Source organism: Fistularia commersonii, chromosome 12 (assembly GCF_037954325.1).
Source record: "Fistularia commersonii isolate RoL2024-O1a breed Wild chromosome 12, RoL_Fcom_v1.0, whole genome shotgun sequence".
Classification (NCBI taxonomy): domain Eukaryota; kingdom Metazoa; phylum Chordata; class Actinopteri; order Syngnathiformes; family Fistulariidae; genus Fistularia; species Fistularia commersonii.
The window spans coordinates 1,566,793-1,588,245 of NC_141295.1; the positions used below are offsets into that span (position 1 = coordinate 1,566,793).

General features: G+C 41.6%; 1 protein-coding gene across 1 annotated transcript in view; it reads right to left on the reverse strand.

Annotated features, from left to right (window-relative positions):
- LOC147228080 (sphingosine kinase 1-like) overlaps positions 1–18,667 on the reverse strand; it is a 37,135-nt gene extending 18,468 nt beyond the window's left edge. Inside the window, exon 1 of the mRNA XM_086156281.1 lies at positions 18,184–18,667. Coding sequence (XP_086012407.1) covers positions 18,184–18,601 — 418 coding nt within the window. The 5' untranslated portion in view covers positions 18,602–18,667. The remainder of the gene's footprint in view (positions 1–18,183) is intronic.
- Positions 18,668–21,453: the final 2,786 nt, after the last annotated feature.

Genomic DNA, 21,453 nt, shown 5'->3' on the forward strand with positions numbered 1-21,453 from the left:
CTACATATAGCTTCCGCTTTGCATTGTAATTTTAACTTACACTTATAGATGTAGCACTATACTCCGCTAACTGTGGTTCGCTGATTGCTCCTGAGCCAACGAGATAATATCTTTTAAAAATGATGTTGTTTTTAATGCAGTGCTTCCCAAGGGATCGAAGCTCAATGCACTCAATGGTAGTTTACAGTCTTTCCACTTGCTTGCAGAGATTTCTTTTGATTCTCGAAATATTTTGATAGTACGATGGACTGCATCTGAAGTTGCAATTGAAGAACCTTGTTTTTTCAAATGTTCAACAATTTGTTTGCAAAATGACGACTGTATCCTCAGGGTATGCCCCAATCATGACCCTCACTTGTTTAACCCTCTAAACCCGTGGAAAGCTCAACATTGTTTTATTTGAGCATTTCTAAACTTAAGCAGTCTTTACGGAAGTCTTTCGGGACAATAATGGTTATCAGTTTGGGGTAGCACAGGTGGCACAATGGTTAGCGCTCCCGCGTCAGGGGAACTCTGGTTTGATTGCCACTGGAGGTCTTTCTGTGTGAAGTTTGCATGTTTTCCCCGTGTCTACGCGGCTTTCCTCCAGGGTTTTGGTTTCCTCTTGCAGTCTAAAACTACGCAGGAGGTTAATTGGAAAAATTGCCCAGATCTGTGAATGACAGCTTGTCTCTCACGGTTTGCCCTTCCTCTTTCCCAATCACAGCTCGGATAGGCTCCAGCATCTCCACAAACCTACCTATCTGTAGTTTAAGTAGTAAATAATAGATCGATGGTTATCAGTTTGATCACTGGCTGTATAGTCTTTGTTATGTATTCATTTGTATACTGGCCAAAAAGTATTTTCAAGTCATTATAATCAGTTTCTATCAATGTTTTACATGAAATGCAGACTTCATTGAAATAAGGGTTTGCAACAGATGAGTTACTCAGTGACAACAAAAGATCCTATTTTCAGTTTAGTTTATGTTTTCATTTTTATTATGGCAAGCCAATTTATTGCAATTTATTGTGTTTGACATGCTTGCGATGTTCTTATTTACACTTGACAATCGGCCTTACTAACTAAATAAGGACCTTATTAACTACATACTTGTGTTCGTGTTGATGGACTGTTTGAAGATCAAATCTCAAATCCCCTCTCTGACAGCCACATCTTGACTATTCCCCTCCCTCTGTAGGATGACTATTTCTTCAGAGTAAAGATATCATAACTCCTGCCAAAGTAACAAAAATGAACAAAAGTAAAAGTAAAGTAAAAATAAAAGAAACAAAACTAGCCTCATGAATCAGCTGCCATGACAGCACGCACTGAAGGCCCTGACCTCTGTCTTTCTTTGAGCCCCGACATCCCTGTGGACCTTGTTGGCAAGATCCAATCCCATGCCATTTCCTATGTGCCTCCCCTCCCTTCTAAAAACATTCCTGAGGGCACTATCTATCTGTATGTCTCTGTCCGTCCATGCTTGGGGTTTCCTCCTCTATCATTAGCTTAGATGCAATGTTGTGGTGGCACAGAGCCCAAGTGTGACACACCAAAACTCAAATAAAACACAATGCAAACATGATACGATCTTTGCTTTGCTTTGCTCCTCCCCCGACGTGTAATTACATCACTGACCATTCGAAGGATTCTGAGATGAGTGAACAGAACAGGATGTTATCGTTCCTAAAAAAGACTGGTTCCTTGTAACAGCAGATAAAGGCGTCTGGTTTATTTTTATGGGTATAACCCCGATTGCTCGGGTGATGATATATATTCTTACTGGTGAACCTTTATAGTTTGGTCATTTGATAAAAATCTGTTATCATAATATCTGATTAAAATACCAAACTGCTTTTGAAAAGAATCAATTATAGAACATCATTCAATTGCTGCCTTAAATAAAGTAATAAAAATTGATGGCACGGCTGTTTTGACCAACTTATGATTAATGATTTCAGCAGTCCAAAACTAACCCCCCCTAACCTCCCATACGCCTAAATATACATATATACACACACACACACACACATATATATATATATATATATATATGTATAATGTAATAACAGCAAAACTACAGCAATAAAACACAGTTCTGCATCTCAACTACGTTTACTTGATCTGTGATTACAGCCGTCTCATCTGTTCAATTTAAACCAAACCCTGGGAACTGTCCCAGATCTTAATGGAATAATCACTAGTGAGGTATTCAGCATAGGAAATAACAACCTAAATGAAAGGGAAAAACCCAAGAGCCGGAAAAAATACATTTTCCGCCAAGGTTCCTTATAATAGCTATCTGGGTGCATACAGGGTCTGAGAATAGACAGCTTTTAGCTTTGCCTGTCAAGTCTTCACAACTGCCTTAACTGAATACTGAGATAAAGGTTACATAAAAACATGCTTGTTAATGTGCAGATATTATGTGCAAAAAACATTTTTTTCGATCCTAAAGAAAGACTTTTTTCTCTATGATAATAAAATCTATGATTCTGAGACCTTTATAATTGGCTAAAAAAGGGAAGACTGCGAACGGTAACTCAGCATATTGTATTCATGCCCTTTCATGGTCGGTCCGAAACACGTCGATGCTGCTTGACGAGTCACAGTTGACTCACTGATGACTCGTGGACTCCAACATTATATATAAAGCTGTGTAATTGTACTTACTTCCTTTTAATTAGCCTCTCAACAGTAGTGCACACACCCTTGAATTCTTTGATAAAAAAAAACAAGGGCCAGGCGGTCTTTTTGTTTAGCTGAGCTCAATATGCAGTTCAGCTGGGTCAGCAGCTGTAAATTTGCAAGTCAGATGGGATGTAATCTCATTAGTGAGAGAATATATGTTGGGACATATTTCTCTTCCTTTTTGATCAGTCCTTCATTTTAGGCCAAAATCAGTCTCTTTCATGAAATTTGTTATACATTTAATATACATATATATATATATATAAAACATACATTTGAATGTTAAAGGACGATACCTATGTGACATCTCCCTTTCTTTCAAACAACACAGGTAAAAACAGTTTTTAAAATGGTAAACTAGCCCCCTTGAGTTTGCAAACCCAAACAATCCTGTCAGCTAGAGGTTCACTCAAAGTACTGTATAAAGGTCAGCAAATATAAGCCTACTTGTATGCTGATGTCAAAACTATAATTCCATATTTTTTGGGAGAATTTTTTGTCCTTGGCTTTCTAGGTCTAACTCCAGAGACCCCTGTAAAGTATCTAATTTAAACCCATCCTGCCCTTTCTAAACATTTTCTGTACTATATATAAAGACGGCATGGAGGGATGATGAATGGATAACATTTGATGTTTTATCACAGGAAATTATAGTAAACTGTCAGGACATTAAGTGATATCACTGTATTTAAATATGGGATTGCTTAGAATGAAACAAAAATGCTAGCATTTGATCTTAATCACAGATCTGAGTAATGTGTACTTGCCACAAACACAGCGACATCAAAAACAAGCACAAGAGGAATGCGAGACGTTCATATTATTGAATGGGATGAAACAGGTGCTAGTCATCTCTTAAGCAAATTTAAAATGTATTTAAAAGCAGACACCCATTGCTTGCAATTGTGACAATAACCCTTACTAATGTTTTCAAATTACTAGCTTGTTTTTTTTTTAGATGTACACATTATGAATAATACAGAGGTGAAGTAAAAAATTCCAAGCTGCAAACCCTCTTCGCTTTGCCACAACGCAGGTCTTGCCATCCAAATACATTGACTAAATCCTTTCACCATGGTTTTGTTAGTAAAGCAGTGATCAGCAGTGTTGCTTACCGTTCAGCTTTAACTGCTTATTTTAATTTACTCTTTAATTTACCCTCATCCCCCCAATCATGCTCTAAGGAGGTTCTTTGTCTCCTTATATGATCCACTGCCACAACCCTGTGTGAAACATAAACAATATAGATGATGAATGACTGAATGTAACGCAAGTCAATGTACCAGCACTGAGCTCTAGTAATTGTTTCATTAAGTTCATACAAAAAAAACGATCCAACGAGGGAAGTCTTCTTTTTTAAATTACAATGCAAAATGAGACACTATATAACTTGTGCTTGCTGAATAAAATTTCCAAATTTGGTTGAGGTCTACCTAACCTTGGTCAACCAATGCTCAGGCTAAACAACTTATGCATGTTTGCAATGGGTGTGTATCACAAATTCATCATTGGAGCTGCAAAAAAATCTCCTAGAATGCGTCTTCATGTCTAATCACCCATTGGCAGTTTTGAGAATGAAGACTACGCTTACATTTAAGCCTGTTGCTCAGGGCCGATGCTGACTGTAAAAGCCCTGACAAACACCCATTAGAAAGCAATCTAGTTTCCCCATTAAAGGGATTAAAGGATTAACGAATAATGAGAATTTGACCTGCTTGCTCTCAACCTCTCTTCTGTGATCTGAAATAAAGTTCCCCTCAAAATCTGTCAAATGTTAGTCTTGTCTCAAAGCTTCTAAGTGTAGCTTCTCTCTAAATGTTGGACGGTTGATAACATTATGTTAAGTGCCAAAACGGACAGAAACAATAAAAGTTGCAGTTGCAAATTAACAACTAAAGTTCTCAGTTGCAAATGTAATGACAGGTAGATTTAAATTTGGCCAGATGTGACACACATTATCCAATCTCAGCTCCTCAATCAAATTTTCTCAAATTCTTCAGATATCCCTTTTTGCAGATAGGAGCATGTCATCTGATAGCCATGCCATGAACTGAGCCTCAACAGCAAACTGTAGTTAACTACATACCAACTGTAACCTCATGACAGTAATTTGGAGATACAGCACTGTGTGGCGTGTATGCCTCAAGATTATAGATTTTCAGTGGATGCTGAATGAATGTGGGCCTTTCCTGAAGCTCCTATCTGTTTGGATCAAAACAAGTGTCATATATTATATGCTAAAGAAGGTAATAGTCATATATATGTTTAAATATATGTGTGTGTGTGTGTGTTTTCCTAACCATAATGTCAACTAACATTATGTTTAAAACAGATACACTAATTGGGAAATTTCCAGTGTTTCCCATGTTTCAAATGGTTTTGTTCATTCATCCGCTAGCGTCACTAACAGAAATTTTCATTACAAAAGAATAGCTGAACTGTCAGAGCCACTAAAGACTATCAAATTTGCTCTACACTGAAAACAAATAAAAGTAAACAAATGGATGAAACAACCTTGAGCTTTTGTCTGTTTTCTTGTCAGATACCAAAACAGACTGTTGTAGCGAGTGAATATCATTTGCCGGTAATCATGTAAACACGGTGAATACTTTCTAAATCATTTCACTGATGCCAGTTACGATGAATAGTTTGCAAAAAGATATATTTGATAAAAAGCTCAGGAAAAACGCGTGAGGACAAAACAAAAATCACTATTCTGCAAGGATTCCACAGAAGTAATTGATTACCCAGAGTTGTTTTTCTAGTTGTGTTCAAAACAAAAAACAGTGGCAAACAGCCCAATCAATCAATTTGAGCATCTTTGGAGTGGAGCTGTCTCTTTATGATGGCAGTCTTCACCTCACTGCATCCACCTGCAGTAGCACCAAGGTGCAGTGGGGCGAGCAGACTTTCCCTTTATGCTGTGTGTGAGTCGGACGGAGGAGGATGATCAGGCACACAGGCGCATTTGTGCTATCCCAGACCTCAAAGGGTGTGGAGGGAGGAGGAGGTGCTGGTGGTTAGCTGGCTGTGGTTCTATATTAAGAAAGGCAGAGGGTTTACGACATTGAGGTTTTTATTAAAATCCTTCTGTACCGTGTCACTGTGTTTAGTTGTCTGAGCAGTATCCTCTGCTCTTTTTTCAGTGAAGAGATGTGTGCGCTATTAGGCCGAGTGAAAGGATGTGGACTGGAGTTTAACTATAAACTTCAACTCCGACAACTGGTTAACTCAGACTGAAGATTAGGTTGTAGGTTTACGGTTGCTTGACAGCCTTAAATAAAACACATGTATAGTACAAGAGCAAGAAACTACTGTAAACGGTTAGAAAAAAGGGGAAAAAACACAAAATGGGCCGCATGCCAGTATGTGCAGGAAATTAACTTTCCACCATGAAAAAAAATGCAAACACATGTTCTTTGACTAGTCAAAGACTCACTCTCTCTGAGGTCAACCAGCTCAGAGTGAATTGTCAGTGGTGGTTGATGTTAGTGCTGTTACAACATGGACCAATCTGAAAACCATCTCTGAGAATAACTGGGTGAACACTGAGCACAATTTATGCTCATTGGATAGTTAGGCCCCATGGGAAAATCTAATATATATCATCTAGTTCATATAAAAATACATTATATAAAATATATGAGAACTTGTCCATAATTAGAAAAGTCAGATAATGTCACATGATACTTAGCTGATCATGTCTAGTTATTGGTGTCCTTGGGTAATTGGGCGTAATATGTTCAATTGGTTAGTTTTGATTCATTTTAGATAATGACTCTCCCCTTGAAAGTTGATTTGTGAAATAATTCACTGATACTTTGTGGATGTACTTTGTCTTTGTGTAATAGAGTTGCTAATGAGTCACAAAATCAAAAATCTCATTTAAAAAGGACAAGAGTGATGACGCTTCAAGTTTGTTGAAAGACTTAATTTGTAACTGGTTGCATTTTAAAGAAAATGTGCAAACAGTATTGGTATCTATAGATATGTCACAAACTGTTTTCGGAGTATCATAGGTATCCCTAGTTGGTAAGGCAAATTTCACTGGTGGTTGTCTGCAGCAGATGTACCGCGGTCTCTCTCTCTCTCCTTTTTTTGTCTATCTCTTTCTCTGTCTACCTTTCCGTTTGTCTTCTCATGCTCATTCTGTTCCTCTGTGTCAGTAATGACATCACCCAGCCCGTATTCTCCCCCAGAGTAAATCCAGCAGCAGAGTGGACAGGCGAAATTTGGCAAAATACACTCAACATTCTGCTTGGCTTAAATGAAAGAGAATGACAAAATGGACAGGAAATGGCTCAGTCTTTCACTCATTCTGTCAAGCATGTTAAAAAACAAGTTGCAAACATGTGGTGTAATACTAAATCATGTATTTATCACATTCATCATGATTATCATTTTCCTTTTTACCAACTTTATGAGTCAGCGAGTCCTTGTTTAAAATGTACAAAACATAACTATCATTAACAAATATCACCAAGTCACATAGATATTACTTAAAAGCCACAATCAACTGTAAGAACTTAGAGATAAATGGCAGGGCCACAGTTGTTTCATATACAGGTTTATTTGTGTAATTAAAACACGTTTCTGGACATCAAGATTAATTGATTAATTAATTCATTCATTCATAATCTATACCTTCACGGGGGGGTTAGCCCCATTTGTAATTGGGGTACATCCTGGCCTAGTTGCCATTTGATTATACGGCCACATATAGTGATATACAACAATTCAACTGACATGCTTCTGGTTTGAGAAATCTTTCCTCGTACTCGTACTTTAATTTGCATGACTGAAGATGGAGTCTGTTTATTGGATGACAAGAGGTTACAAGAGGTTTCTTAATTGCAATAATAGGTGTTTTAATATAGAACTTCTGTGACTGTCCATACCTGAATTACTGATTTTAGTAGCTAATGCAAAATTAAATGACAAAGTTTAATAGCACTTTTACTTCCAAGCACCTTAAATCTTTGGGTCGTACAGCTAGATCCTGTCAGGGTTCACAGCTGAGCCCCGTTGTAATCTGCGCCAGCTGCAGCAGATGCCGCTAATTGAGATCCCTATAAAGGGCAGCGGCACTCTCTGCCTGGTGCCGGGGGATTGTGGTCTTCATGGATTACTGTGGGACCCTGCCACGACCCGGACCTCACCCCTGCCACGACCCGGACCTCACCCCTGCCACGACCCGGACCTCACCCCTGCTATGACCGGACCCCAGGTGTGACCTCCTTTCCCTTCCTGAGTTACGGCTGAAACCCAGTTGGCCGGCGTGACCTCTGTTCCCTTCCCGAGTCACGGCCGGGCCCAGACGGCCGGCGTGACCTCTGTTCCCTTCCCGAGTCACGGCCGGGCCCAGACGGCCGGCGTGACCTCTGTTCCCTTCCCGAGTCACGGCCGGGCCCAGACGGCCGGCGTGACCTCTGTTCCCTTCCCGAGTCACGGCCGGGCCCAGACGGCCGGCGTGACCTCTGTTCCCTCCCGCAACCCGTCTCGTCCAGTCTGCAACCCGTCTCGTCCAGTCTGCAACCCGAACTGTTAAGGCCCAGCTTCTGCCGTTCTGTCTGCATCTCGGCCAGTCTGCAACCCGTCCAGTCTAGTCTGCAACTTCAACCGAATAAAAGCGCTTTCCACCCATCTCTGTCCCGAAGTGTGGTTCCCTGCTCGAGTCCGCCCCAGCACATCGTGACAGAATCCCCCGGCCATCATGGACTCGGGGAACCACACCCACCCAAGCCAGCTCCGTGGGGCGCCAGGAGGCACCCATTGAGGGGGGGTACTGTCAGGGTTCACAGCTGATCCCCGTTGTAATCTGCGCCAGCTGCAGCAGATGCCGCTAATTGAGATCCCTATAAAGGGCAGCGGCACTCTCTGCCTGGCGCCGGGGGATTGTGGTCTTCATGGACTACTGTGGGACCCTGCCACGACCCGGACCTCACCCTTGCCAACCCGGACCTCACCCCTGCTATGACCGGACCCCAGGTGTGACCTCTCCCTTCCCGAGTCACGGCCGGCGTGACCTCTGTTCCCTTCCCGAGTCACGGCCGAAACCCAGTTGGCCGGCGTGACCTCTGTTCCCTTCCCGAGTCATGGCCGGCGTGACCTCTGTTCCCTTCCCGAGTCATGGCCGGCGTGACCTCTGTTCCCTTCCCGAGTCATGGCCGGCGTGACCTCTGTTCCCTTCCCGAGTCATGGCCGGCGTGACCTCTGTTCCCTTCCCGAGTCATGGCCGGGCCCAGACGGCCGGCGTGACCTCTGTTCCCTTCCCGAGTCACGGCCGGCGTGACCTCTGTTCCCTTCCCGAGTCACGGCCGGCGTGACCTCTGTTCCCTTCCCGAGTCACGGCCGGCGTGACCTCTGTTCCCTTCCCGAGTCACGGCCGGCGTGACCTCTGTTCCCTCCCGCAACCCGTACTGTTGAGGCCCAGCCTCTGCCGTCCAGTCTGCAACTCGTCCAGTCTGCAACCCGTCCCGTTCGCATCCAGTTCTGCAACTTCAACCGAATAAAAGCGCTTTCCACCCATCTCTGTCCCGAAGTGTGGTTCCCTGCTCGAGTCCGCCCCAGCACATCGTGACAGATCCTTGTTATTGTGAGGATAATCTTACACATCTTCACATTCTCTTTCAGTTTTCAGACATGTCTGTCTGCAACATAGTCTAGAGATGGGGGAATAACTGATTTGTGATTTGTCTCAGAACTCTTTCTGTTTTTAAGAATAAACCATGCGGCGCTTTCATTCTCACTTGCAAGAAAGCTTTTAACATAAATGGCCAGTTGTCTCCTGTCCTCTATTCTCTTTTTCAGGTCAATAGAAAACTCCCCAATTGCAGATAGAACATTTATGGTATTTATCATGTTTCTACATAGCTTTTTGTAGTGAGGTAAAGCTAGATTTTAAAAAAATCAAAGGGAATCGCATTTCTATCAAATCAAATCTTAGAACATAAAATGTTTTAGACAGGCGGGTTTTACAATATATAATATTAGCTATATTTCATCCTAGCTTCTACATCTAACATTATGTCGAAGGGCATAGAAACTATAGTCTCAACAATCTTTGACTGTCTGAGTCGGAGGAAATGAATTAGTCATACTACTGGCGAGCTGAAAGAGCCCTGGATTTTGCTGCTAAAAGGAGACATGCTAGTTCCCCTGTGATTGCTGAATAAGGTGCTTCTAGTTTCACTTTCCATCACTGCTGTTTCTCTGGTTTCACATTGAGTTACCAGTGTTATTCAATTACCCAGTGAAAAGGCTGAAAATCCAAATCTACATTACATTGATTTTTAGCTGCTGTTTTGGCTCCAAAGCTGTATCTCTCCATCATGCTAATAATCTTGTTGAAAGCTGTAGTAGATGTTCAGAGGTGATTTCATAAATCCAGCAGTATGCCAATAATGAGTCTCACTGTGGTGAAGACACACCCTACTTTGTTAATAGTTGGACCATAACTTCTCCTTCTTCTCCTTTCGGCTTTTCCCTTCAGGGGTCATCACAGCGAATCAACCTTCTCCATCTAAGCCTATTCTATGTATCCTCCTCTCTCACACCAACAGCCTTCATATCCTCTCTCACTAGGTCCATAAGTGTTCTCTTTGGTCTTCCTCGAGACCTCCTGCTTGGTAGCTCCAATGCCAGCATCCGTCTAATAATATATTCACGATCCCTCTTTGTACATGACCAAACCATCTCAGTCTGGCTCTTCTGACCTTCTCTCCAAAACATCTAACATGAGCATCCCATCTGATAGACTCACTCCTAATCCAGGTCACTCCAAAGGAGAACTTTAGCATTTTCATCACTGCAACCTCTAGATCTGCCTTCTGTCTTTTTGTCATTGTCACTGTTTCTAGGCCACACTGCATCGCTGGTCTCACCACTGTCTTGTACACCTTTCCTTTCACTCTGGCTGATAGTCCTCTATCGCATAGAACCCCTGACACTTTTCTCCACCCATTCCAACCTGCTCTAACCCGTCTCTTCACCTCTTTTCCACACTCTCCATTGCTCTGGACTGTTGACCCCAAGTACCTGAAATTCTCCAACTTCTTGGTCTCCACTCCCTGTAGCCTCACTGCTCCACCTGAGTTCCTCTCATTCACACACATGTACTCTGTCTTGCTGCGACTAACTTTAATTCCTCTCCTTTCCGGTGCATACCTCCACCTCTCTAGATTTTCCTCAACCTGTTCCCTACTCTCACAACAGATCACAATGTCATCTGCAAACATCATGGTCCATGGGGATTCCTGTCTAACCTCATCTGTCAGCCTGTCCATCCCCACTGCAAACAAGAAGTGTCTCGGAGCTGATCTCTGGTGGAGTTCCACCTTCACCTTGAACTTCTCTGTTACCCCTACAGCACACCGCAACAATGTCTCCCAGCTACCATACATGTCCTGCACCAGTCTTACATACTTCTCTGCCATTCCAGATTTCCTCATATAATACCAGAGCTGCTCTCTTGGCACCTTGTCATATGCTTTTCTAGATCTACAAAAACACAATGCAGCCCCCTCCCATTCCTTCTCGGAACTTCTCTATTAGCATTCTCAAAACAAATACTGCAACTGTTGTAGTACTCTTTCTAGGCGTGAAGCCATACTGCTGTTCACAAATGCTGACTTCTGCTCTCGGTCTACAGTTTCCATTACTCTTTCAACTTTATCCCTCTATAGTTACCGAATTCTGCACATCCCCTTTATTCTTAAAAATGGGCACCATCACACTTCGTCTCCATTCTTCGCGCATCTTCTCACTCTCTAAGATCCTGTTGAATGATCCAGTCAGAAACTTTACCGCTGCCTCTCCTAGACACTTCCACACCTCCACAGGTATATCATCAGGACCCACTGCCTTTCCACTCTTCATCCTCTTCAATGCCTTCCTCACTTCACTTTTACTAATCTCTGCTACTTTGTGATCTACAATAGTCACCTCTTCTACCCTTGCCTCTCTTTCATTTTCCACATTCACCAGCTCTTGAAAGTACTCTTTCCATCTTCCCATCACTCTTCGAGCATCTGTCAATACATTTCCCTCTCTATCCTTAATCACCTGGACCTGTTGTACATCCTTTCCATCTTATCTCTCTTTTTCGCCAACCTGTACAGATCATTCTCTCCTCCTTACTGTCCAACATACAAGTCATTGTGCGCCCTTTGTTTTGCCTTTGCTCCCTCTATCTTTACCTTACGTTGTATCTCCCTGTACTCCTGTCTGTTCTCTTCAGTCCTCTCAGTATCCCACTTCTTCTTTGCTAACCGCTTTCTCTGTATATACTCCTGCACCTCCTCATTCCACCACTAAGTCTCCATATCTACTTTCCTTTTACACAGTTTTTTTTACTTTTAATCACTCTAAAAATACCATACATGTATTTAAAAAAAGAGCCAAAAAGACGACTTGAATAGCGTAAGTTTGGTGTCAGCAATAACAAGAAAACTGGGAAGATTTTCCTTAACATCATTGTAGAATATTTTGAGTATAGTAGAGGCAGAAACACCTTAGATACCTGTAGAACTGACGAGATTCATGTCCGGTTGCCACGGAAAAGATAAGGACAAGGATTCGCCATGACCTGGGAGAGTGAGAACCTCCATAGACATTAGATAACGGTTTAAAGTCTATTGCATTTACTTGTTTTGTATTTTAAATTCCTTTACAATAGTTCAATAACAGGGACTCTATCTATTGATATATTGTTACAATACCTGTGTTTTATTCTTGATTCATGATATAAAGAAAAATGCACATGACATACCAGGAGCTTAGTCATTTCAGTAGTCTACCAAAATCCAACATGATTAATTATTTAATATGAGACATAATCTTTAAGATTATCAGCAGATTAGAACCAGGCTGATCTACGAGGAAGACAAGCAGACTCAGTTCACTCACTATCAGAATGCTGTAGTATACTGGATAACAAATCCTAAGCCTTTTACTACTGGTAGATACAACTGGAGTCTCGCTCTAGTTTCAGCTATTACTATGACGACCACAAGGAAAAATGAACCCATTAATAGTTTTTATAGTGCAGCGTAATCTGTATGAAGTTAACAAGACAAAATTGATCATTATGCTTGTGAATTAAGTGAACTATTATAAGACCTTCAATGTTAGTAATTTAAGAAAGAGTCTGAGTGTACATGGTGTCACATTTCTATCCGATCAGATATATTTGAACCCAATTGATTCTAGGTATTCTCTTTAGTGTTGAAATTCATTGGCAGTGCTCAGAGGAGACCAAGTGCTTGAACCTTGTTGGTGATTTCATCAATACTAGTAACCCCTCTCTGTTTGTTGCATAAGCTGACGTGTGATGGTAATCATGCTGGATTTGATCAATGAGCTAACTAAAACAGATCAATATTAAGGAATTTCTAAATCAAGGACATTCTAAAAGAAGCTCAAGGAACAGAAAATATTGCCAGAGTGGCAATAGAACACAAATGTGTGGTCGGACCTTTAAACGTTAAACTGATCACCTCGACTCAAAGATGTTAACGCCCTCATTCATTAGCTATAAATCTTATTCTGCACTCAGGGATGCAGGGGGGCTGGAGCCCCCCCCCCCCCCCCACACACACACACACACACAGTTCCCAGCTGTCACTGAGCAGTCACTGGCAACCAGGCATGTACAGCGCCATGTATAGGAACATACAACCATTCACTCCCTCATTCACACATCTCAACAATTTTGGGTCTTCAATGAACCTTCTGGATGTTTTTCGATTGCGGGAGGGAACCAGAGAACCCCACAAGAAACCAACAGTTCAATGGAGACCAAGCAAAACTCAATCAAGGGTGTCGTCATGCCGCCTCGTGTTTTGCCTCTGTTCAGCTGTTCAGCTGTTAAGAGTTGGAGTGAAATATATCTCAAGGGCTACAGCTGACAGATAATTCCTGTGGTTTTACAAGAATCAAGAAGTCAGTGCAAACCATTCATGGTTTCAGATTGAAATAGTCTGACCAATTTTCATTGCATCCCAATTTTCTCCCAGGATTCAGGAGGCCTTATATGCTTCTGCTGAGGTCAGGGGTTGTGTAGATGTAGGGTTTTGGAGGATTTGGCCTTTTGTCATTCTGATATTTGGAAGAAAACACTAGCCTTTTCCCGGAAGTGAAACAAACCCTGTATAGTTTTATCCTTTTGGCAGAAGTTGTCATCATCTCAACTTAAACTTCTTTGTCTTGAAGTGACCTCTGTGCTCTGAACATGTCTGAGTGTTTGTGTGGGAGTGAGAGCTACAATAGCTCTCTGGACAGATTCTTTTTATTTGGTTTATTATAATAAGAAAATCATATCTAGAAAAACCTTCCATCTTTTTGCTTTGTGGGGTTTGCCACTTCATTTTTTTTTTTTTTTTCTTTTGAACGTGGTATTATAAAGTAGATGACATTGGGACTTTTGGCTAGATGCAACAAAAGTGAATGTCAATATAATGGTTGAAACAGGTTGAAAAAAATAATCTAATATTTATCACGACGAAATATTTTAGATTTTACGAAACATATAGTAAGTCACATTGATTAAGCAGACTGCCAATTCATCTTGAGCTGACCCAAGTACCGATATTGATGGAGAGGTCAGACAAACACTACCAATCTCATTTGCATGAGAGGTTTGAAAGCAGAGCCTCCAAATGTAATTAACATGATTTTCAGGAAATGAGCTGCAACCTTGTTCTCTTTGAAATGGATTTGAGTTGACACATTTGGAACTGTCCCTTGCAACTGCAATGTGGTGTGAAATTATGCTATTAACTACACAAATGGTCAGAAATTGCATGTTCCCTGGTGAGGTTAGAGGAAATGTGTGCTAATATTTTTTGCAGTACACGTGAGTGATCTTCCTGAAACTCAGTTTCATCCAAGGACGATGGGCAATACTGATGAAATCTTCCCTGACCTAAGCTGCTCACATGAATCAGATGCCAATACTTTCAACTCACAAGAAATTATTTATCATTGACCTGAGACTTGCAGACTCCCCCTTGGACCCACACAAAGGTTCTCAGGAATCCCCTATTTAAATTAATTTAAACCAGGTTTAATTTTGTCTCACCCCTTATACAGTAACTACATGTCTGCAGAGAAAGTTTTTGACAGTATTTCAAAAGAAAATACCTGTTATGGCCTAAGAGGCTTGGTTGGGGAGAGAGAACTATTGCTACCGAGCAAATCACACAATAGAGTCTATTATTTTTCCAAATTTAGATTATGTTTCCCAATTTCGAAAACTTTTCTCATTGCTGGTTTGAGTTAGGCCTTAAGCAGCGGAGTTAATTTTACTGTCGGACTTCTCTATAAGTCTTCTCTCTTTGTCGCTGACAAACACCAGCAAGTATAGAATTGCAGAATATTTCATCTGGTTAAAAATACATCTGTGCTAACTGGGAGACGCTATTTGGGTCAGAGTGTTCAGTGATGGGATGTCTGTGTGAAGGAAAAAGGTTGCGAGGTAAACTTCAGAGAGCGGCACAGTTTAGGACAAGTACGCAGATGAATTTGGATTATCTACAATGTTTGAGTATCTCTGCTCGCAATGATTTTATCTGCTATCCTCGCATGACCTCACTAGCAGCAGAACTCACTCTCGTTTTTATGATGTTAACATAAAACCCTTTGTTTACTGCCAGGAGTTACTGAAATTACACACTTCAAACCACACCTGCCCTATTGTGTTTCTTTCAACTTAGTCCCAGGGGTCAAGGTTAGGGTCTGAGACATACTGGACTTTTTAGAGTGATGGCTTATATTCTCTATTAATATATAATATATGTGAAGATTCTGAATATGACATCAGTGACACTGAAGCAAATACTAAAACAGTTAAAGCGGAACAAAATTCTGCGATGACGAACATTGATGAATAAATGATACTATAACTATCAGTTGAATGTCAGAGGAGTTAATCATGTTATATTTTAGTTTGAAATTAATGTTGATGGTGGATAACAGCAAATGTCTGCTGTGGACATTTGATTTTTTTTTTTTTTGGTGACGTTCAAAAGAACCAACTAAAAATAGGGGACAAAAGGTCAGTCAGATATTGCAACCTACACATTCAACTATTAACATCTAAATTAATGGTGTGTCCGTAAATACAAAAAATCAATAAGATGTATGGCTAAATACTGGCCAGGCACGGTTTTATATTTGAATAAATATGTACATTTGTATCCTATAAAACTTATTGATTTATAGGTCAGTTGAGCTTTACTTAAAAAAAGATCAACAGCATGGGGAGGGGGGTGCTTATCATTATTATTTCATTATTATCATTATTATTATTATTTACATCTTGACAATTATTTTATATTTATTTCAATCAAAAATTACAAGTTAATTTTTTTTCATCCACATGAAGACTGAGATTCGCTGTCTGATACGAATGTTTTTCTTTTGCTTTGAACCTTTCAGACTACTAGTGTGCAAAATCAACTTCAGTCTTGAACAAATTCTGCTGTGTGAACTGGCAACTATTCCTCTTTTCATTCAGCAAGAATTTGCTTTTTTTTCAAAAGCAAGAAGAGAAAGCCTGAAATTACACAAGGGGGTCCACATGAGAATCAAAATGAAACTATGTGAAAGGGGAAAAAAAAAGGGAAAGAACTTCAAAGAAATTAGGGGGGAAATCATGAGCACAGAAAATGGGATACATGTTTTCAGCTGTTATATTGTGAAATGATTCAGAATGTCAGGAAAACTAGAATTACGTTATTCTTAATTATAATGAGGACTCAGTCGGTTCATATAGTCCTGCTATGTGCATTTACTTTTCATTGGTGCAGACATTGATAAACGTAACAAAAAACACATTTATGGACTAAATATAAAGCCAAAGAAACACATTTTCCAATGCAGCGAAAAACCATCAGCTAAGTGGAGTGTCCTTGAACAAGACACAAATGTCTCTACCATCAGTATGTGGCTGTGTGTAAGCATGTCAGCACCCTGTAGCTGCCTCAGCCATCACTGTTCCAGTGAGGAAATGGATGATTGCAGCAGTCTCAAGACCATACTAGTAAACTGAAAATTATATTTATAGTGGCTCATGAAATGACTGCTGCCCTAAATAAAAAAATGGCAGAAAAGTCAATCTGGACCCGACGCTTTAAGTGTTCACACAATGTTCACAAAAATTTGACAACATAATATATAATTGAAACTTCACATAGATGTGCGTTGTTCTGATTCAGTGTTGCATCAGCAACAGCAGTTTTATGGCACGCGCTCACTAATTTAATCACATGGGAGCGCTGACAGGCCTGCTGCTTGCCGCAGGTCATCAAGGTTATACACGACCATTGAACGGAAAGCCACAACTGGGTTCATCAATTTGTCGATTGAGAGCAGGAGAGGGACAAGTTATTCTCTTGTGCTACTTCTTTTTATGAGACTGTGTTTTTGTTGTCTGTGTCTGATAATGAGCCAAAAATCTTCCCCATGGAAGGCATCTTAGGTATTAGGAAATTATTTGTTTGACCAAATTATCATTGGAGGAATATAACCTATCATGTTGACCCCGGTAAATATTTTTAATTTTGGCCCTGTAAAATGTTTCATGTTTGTTCTTTTTTTCTTATCATTTAAACAAATCAGGTCTATTGTCCATTTTTTTTAAAGCAGCACAATAAAAGGTGTGTTATCAGTTGGAAGGATGTTGACTGAGAAGGTGGAACATCGAACTGGGTAATCGTCCCTATACTTAAACCATGATGGACAGGGGGTCAATATAGATTAATCAATAACCATAACCGTCATTTTTTTCACAAGGAATTTACATTGCATTGAAAAATACGTCGGATCATCCATCACCTCACATGTAAAACGGCTAACTCCCAGCTCTTTCAAACCATTTACACACCTTGCAATTTTCACCGCCCACGAAACGTTACATTGTGCTTGTGTTTACACACGTTAGGAAACGCTGATACAATCTAGCAGGTCATAGGTGATGGAGAAACGGACACAGAGCTTTGTATTAAAATTTAATCTATATTATTATTATTATTATTATTATTATCATTATCATCATTATTATTATTATTATTATTGTTATTTTCTGGTCTGTTTATTTTAAGCTGCGTTTTTACATTGTTACATTGTGCTTGTGTTTACACACGTTAGGAAACGCTGATACAATCTAGCAGGTCATAGGTGATGGAGAAACGGACACAGAGCTTTGTATTAAAATTTAATCTATATTATTATTATTATTATTATTATTATCATTATTATTATTGTTATTATTATTGTTATTATTATTGTTATTTTCTGGTCTGTTTATTTTAAGCTGCGTTTTTCTTTGCCTCTTCTTAGCATTTTATTTGTGTGATAATGACGCGCTAATAAGGCATTTGCGACTTCCAATCACCGGTGTTGAATACCAAATCTCTCAATTGGCTTTGCGATCATAAAGTTATCCACAAAAGAGATTCATTCATATTAAAAAATATCTAAATGTTAAGATTTTTTTTTTCCTGTCTCACCGTCTCTCCGGTACTGCTGCCGGTGCGCGCGCTCTCGGATGGCGCGAGCCCACTTCTCCGCCTCCTCCAGATTGGCTCGCGGGTCCTGGAGCGTCGCGAGCCTGAAGCCGTGTTCCACTCTTTGCCGCGACACACCGGAAGTCACCCAACGCCGTCTTAGTGGGTAAAAGTACACGGCTAAATACGCTGCCGGATCCACGGAGTCGCCGTCCCGGTAAGCCCGGCAACCCACGCAGTCCTTCAGGCTGAGCGCCACTTTGTTCCGCCCGACAGGTGTCGGCGTGAGCCTCTGGACGGTGAGGTCTCTCTCGGTGAGGCTCACCGCACACCTTACTTTTCGGGTACCGGTGACCGTGAATTCTCCGTAGAGCGTGTTCATGCCGGTGTTCCCGTCTTGTTCTGCTTTCCTGCGGTCCATCCTGGGACAGGACGGGACAGAGCCGGTCGCGGGGGGTCCGGCGGGGGGAAGAGTCACATAACTACCCGCCGAGAAGATGCGGAGCGGGTCTGCGGATACTGACACACCGTAAAGGCTGCTACCGTAAAGACCGCTGACACACAGAGCACTTCCGGTGTCTCTTCAAATTAAAACAGAATTTTGACTCGGATCACCTTTGTTTCGGTAACTCTGTAAAATAAGTCTTCTCAGTCCCCACATTTTTTTTTTTTACCACCTCGTTAATGGAGTTTTGCTTTCATCCCTTGGAAATTCACCACTTTTTTTTCGAGCTTATGATGGCCATCGTTTACCTCTTTCAAAACACATTGTATTTTTTTTGTTTATTTGTTTTTGTTAGATGAAAATCCCAAGATCCGAAGTTGTATTAACAAAACACGACACTCTGTTTTTTTTATACCTGATTTGTGCATAATAGCGCCGCGATTTAAAAAGAAAGCTACGCATGCTTTTATTTTTAAAAATACATGTAATTGAGTTGTTGTGGATGTCTTTACTTGCTTCACACATTCAGTCAGCCGCAGTTTAACTGTTGTTAAACAGTGAGAAGTAGTACAGTGTCATCTAGTGGTTAATTCCTGGCCTGACAAAAGGTTGAGTTGTGAACAGGATCAAAGGTTTGGGAGAAACGTTTAATTCTAGAAAAAAAAGAAAATAAATAAATAAGTATATAGAAAATAAATAAAATAATTTAAAAAAAAAGACGTAAAATTAAATTTAAAAATTACTGGCAAGGGGAATACAATATGTATTTAACTCGGTGGTTCTAAAGGAATATCAGTCGTAATCCTGTTCACTCTTACAGATAATTTTGGCTCTACGCATCTTGTGCAAGAGGACTAACTAATTAACTTACAGGTAATTGATTACATACAAAACGAATTTTCTTATGTCCTTATATTTCCTCATGCCCATTTATGTCATTGACATTCAATTCTATTTTGCCGTGTTTGTTTATACATATTATCTGTACATATTATCTGTTTATACTATTTAGATTTCTTCGCTTAAAAAAAAAAGAAGGTTGAGTTGTGTTTCGACGAGGAAACGATGTCAGAGATGTGGAGGAGTTTAATATTCTTATATAGAAACGCTAACAAACAACAATAACCATGAACCACTGGGATTGCCCCTATATACTCGGCTGAACCACGTTCCAGTGAACCTTGGCCACCTTTGGCCACGTGACATCTCTACAAACGCCAGGCCAGATAAACATGGCGCGCTCAATTTTCACCGGCGCCCGGCCCCCCCAGGTGTGAGAGCAAGTGCACAGAGTCGAAAACTTGACGCCGCCAAGCCAAAGGAACCATCAGGCAGGTAGAGATGTCACAGAGAAGGGCGGGACTACCATCCCAAGCAGCCACATCTTCTAGCTAAGGGCAAGTATGCAATGACTTCAGGGCGAGGAGGACCGCGTCACCGGGCTGGTCGGCGGGCAAAGCCACAAAATCAATCCTGGCATACACAGAACACACAAGAACCCTCGACAGGATTGGACTTCCCAGCCACATGCTTAATATCTGTGGTGAACTCCAAAACGGCCGCAAGGTGTCGCTGCTGACAGGCGGACCACGGCTCAGCTACTCTTGACATGGCAAAAGTCAACGGCTTGTGGTCCACATATGCCGTGAAGGAGCGGCCCTCCAGAAGAAAGCGGAATGCCGCATTTCCAGATGGAGGGCCAGCAACTCCCTGTCGAAAATGCTGTATTTGCATCCACTGTCCCGCAATTTGTGGCTAAAGAATGCAAGGAGTTGCCAGGCATTCGCCACGCCACAGCCCCCACGCCAACGTCATACGCATCAGCTGCCAACGCTATGGAAGCTGTGGGTGCGGGATAGGCGAAGAGGGCCACGTTAGCTAGGGCCCGCTTGGCCCCGTCAAAAGCTGGAACCCGTTCTGGAATCCAGACAACCCCATCCTTAGCCTGTCGGGATCATAAAGCCCCGTGAAGCGGTAGAAGGAGGTGGGCAGTGTGAGGGAGAAACGGACTGTAAAAACTGACGATGCCCAAGAACTCCTGCAATGCCTTGACCAATGCTAGCCAAAGGAAATCAGTCACCGCCTGCACATTTGACGGCAACAGAACTGCGCCCTACAGTGAAATGCAGTGCCCCAAGAAATCAATCACCAACAGACCAAACTGGCACTTAGCCAGGTTGATAATGAGGCCATGCTTCTCCAGACAACTGAAAACCCGAGTTCGGTGCTCCAGGTGCACATTAGTAGACAGGCAGGACGAATGGGAGGTCACGCAGCACCGTGTCCATAAGCCTTTGGAAGGTCTGGGCGTCTCCCCTTCAATCCGGAGGGCATATGCAGAAACTTGAACAGGCCAATCGGGGTGATCACCGCAGTCTTGGGCACGTCCTCCTTTTGTCAGCGACGGAAAATACGCTAACAACCGTTGGTAAACATCCCCTGAAACCAAAAAATTGGTGCGCATATGCACCCCAAACTCCTTTGTCTCCTTCACCGGAAAGCAGCCTGTCCACCCGTTCTGTGGCAGACAGACTGTGCCTCCGGAGCAGGAAATTCCTCAACACGGTAAATCTACCATGCCGTGGAGGATCGCACAACAGCTCCATGGCAGGCCTCATGGTCTGCTGGTCCAGCGCCACAATGACCAGGAAGTACCTGGCATCCTCCAACAAAATTCCATGCAGGTGGAAAATTGCCTCCACATGCTAGAACCAAGCGGCCGGGTCGCTCTGCCAAAACTCTGCACATTTCGCACATTTTCTGTCAGTTGGACATGATCATGTCGGGGTGACCAATGTGGTGTTTCAATGAGAAAATGATGGCGGAGA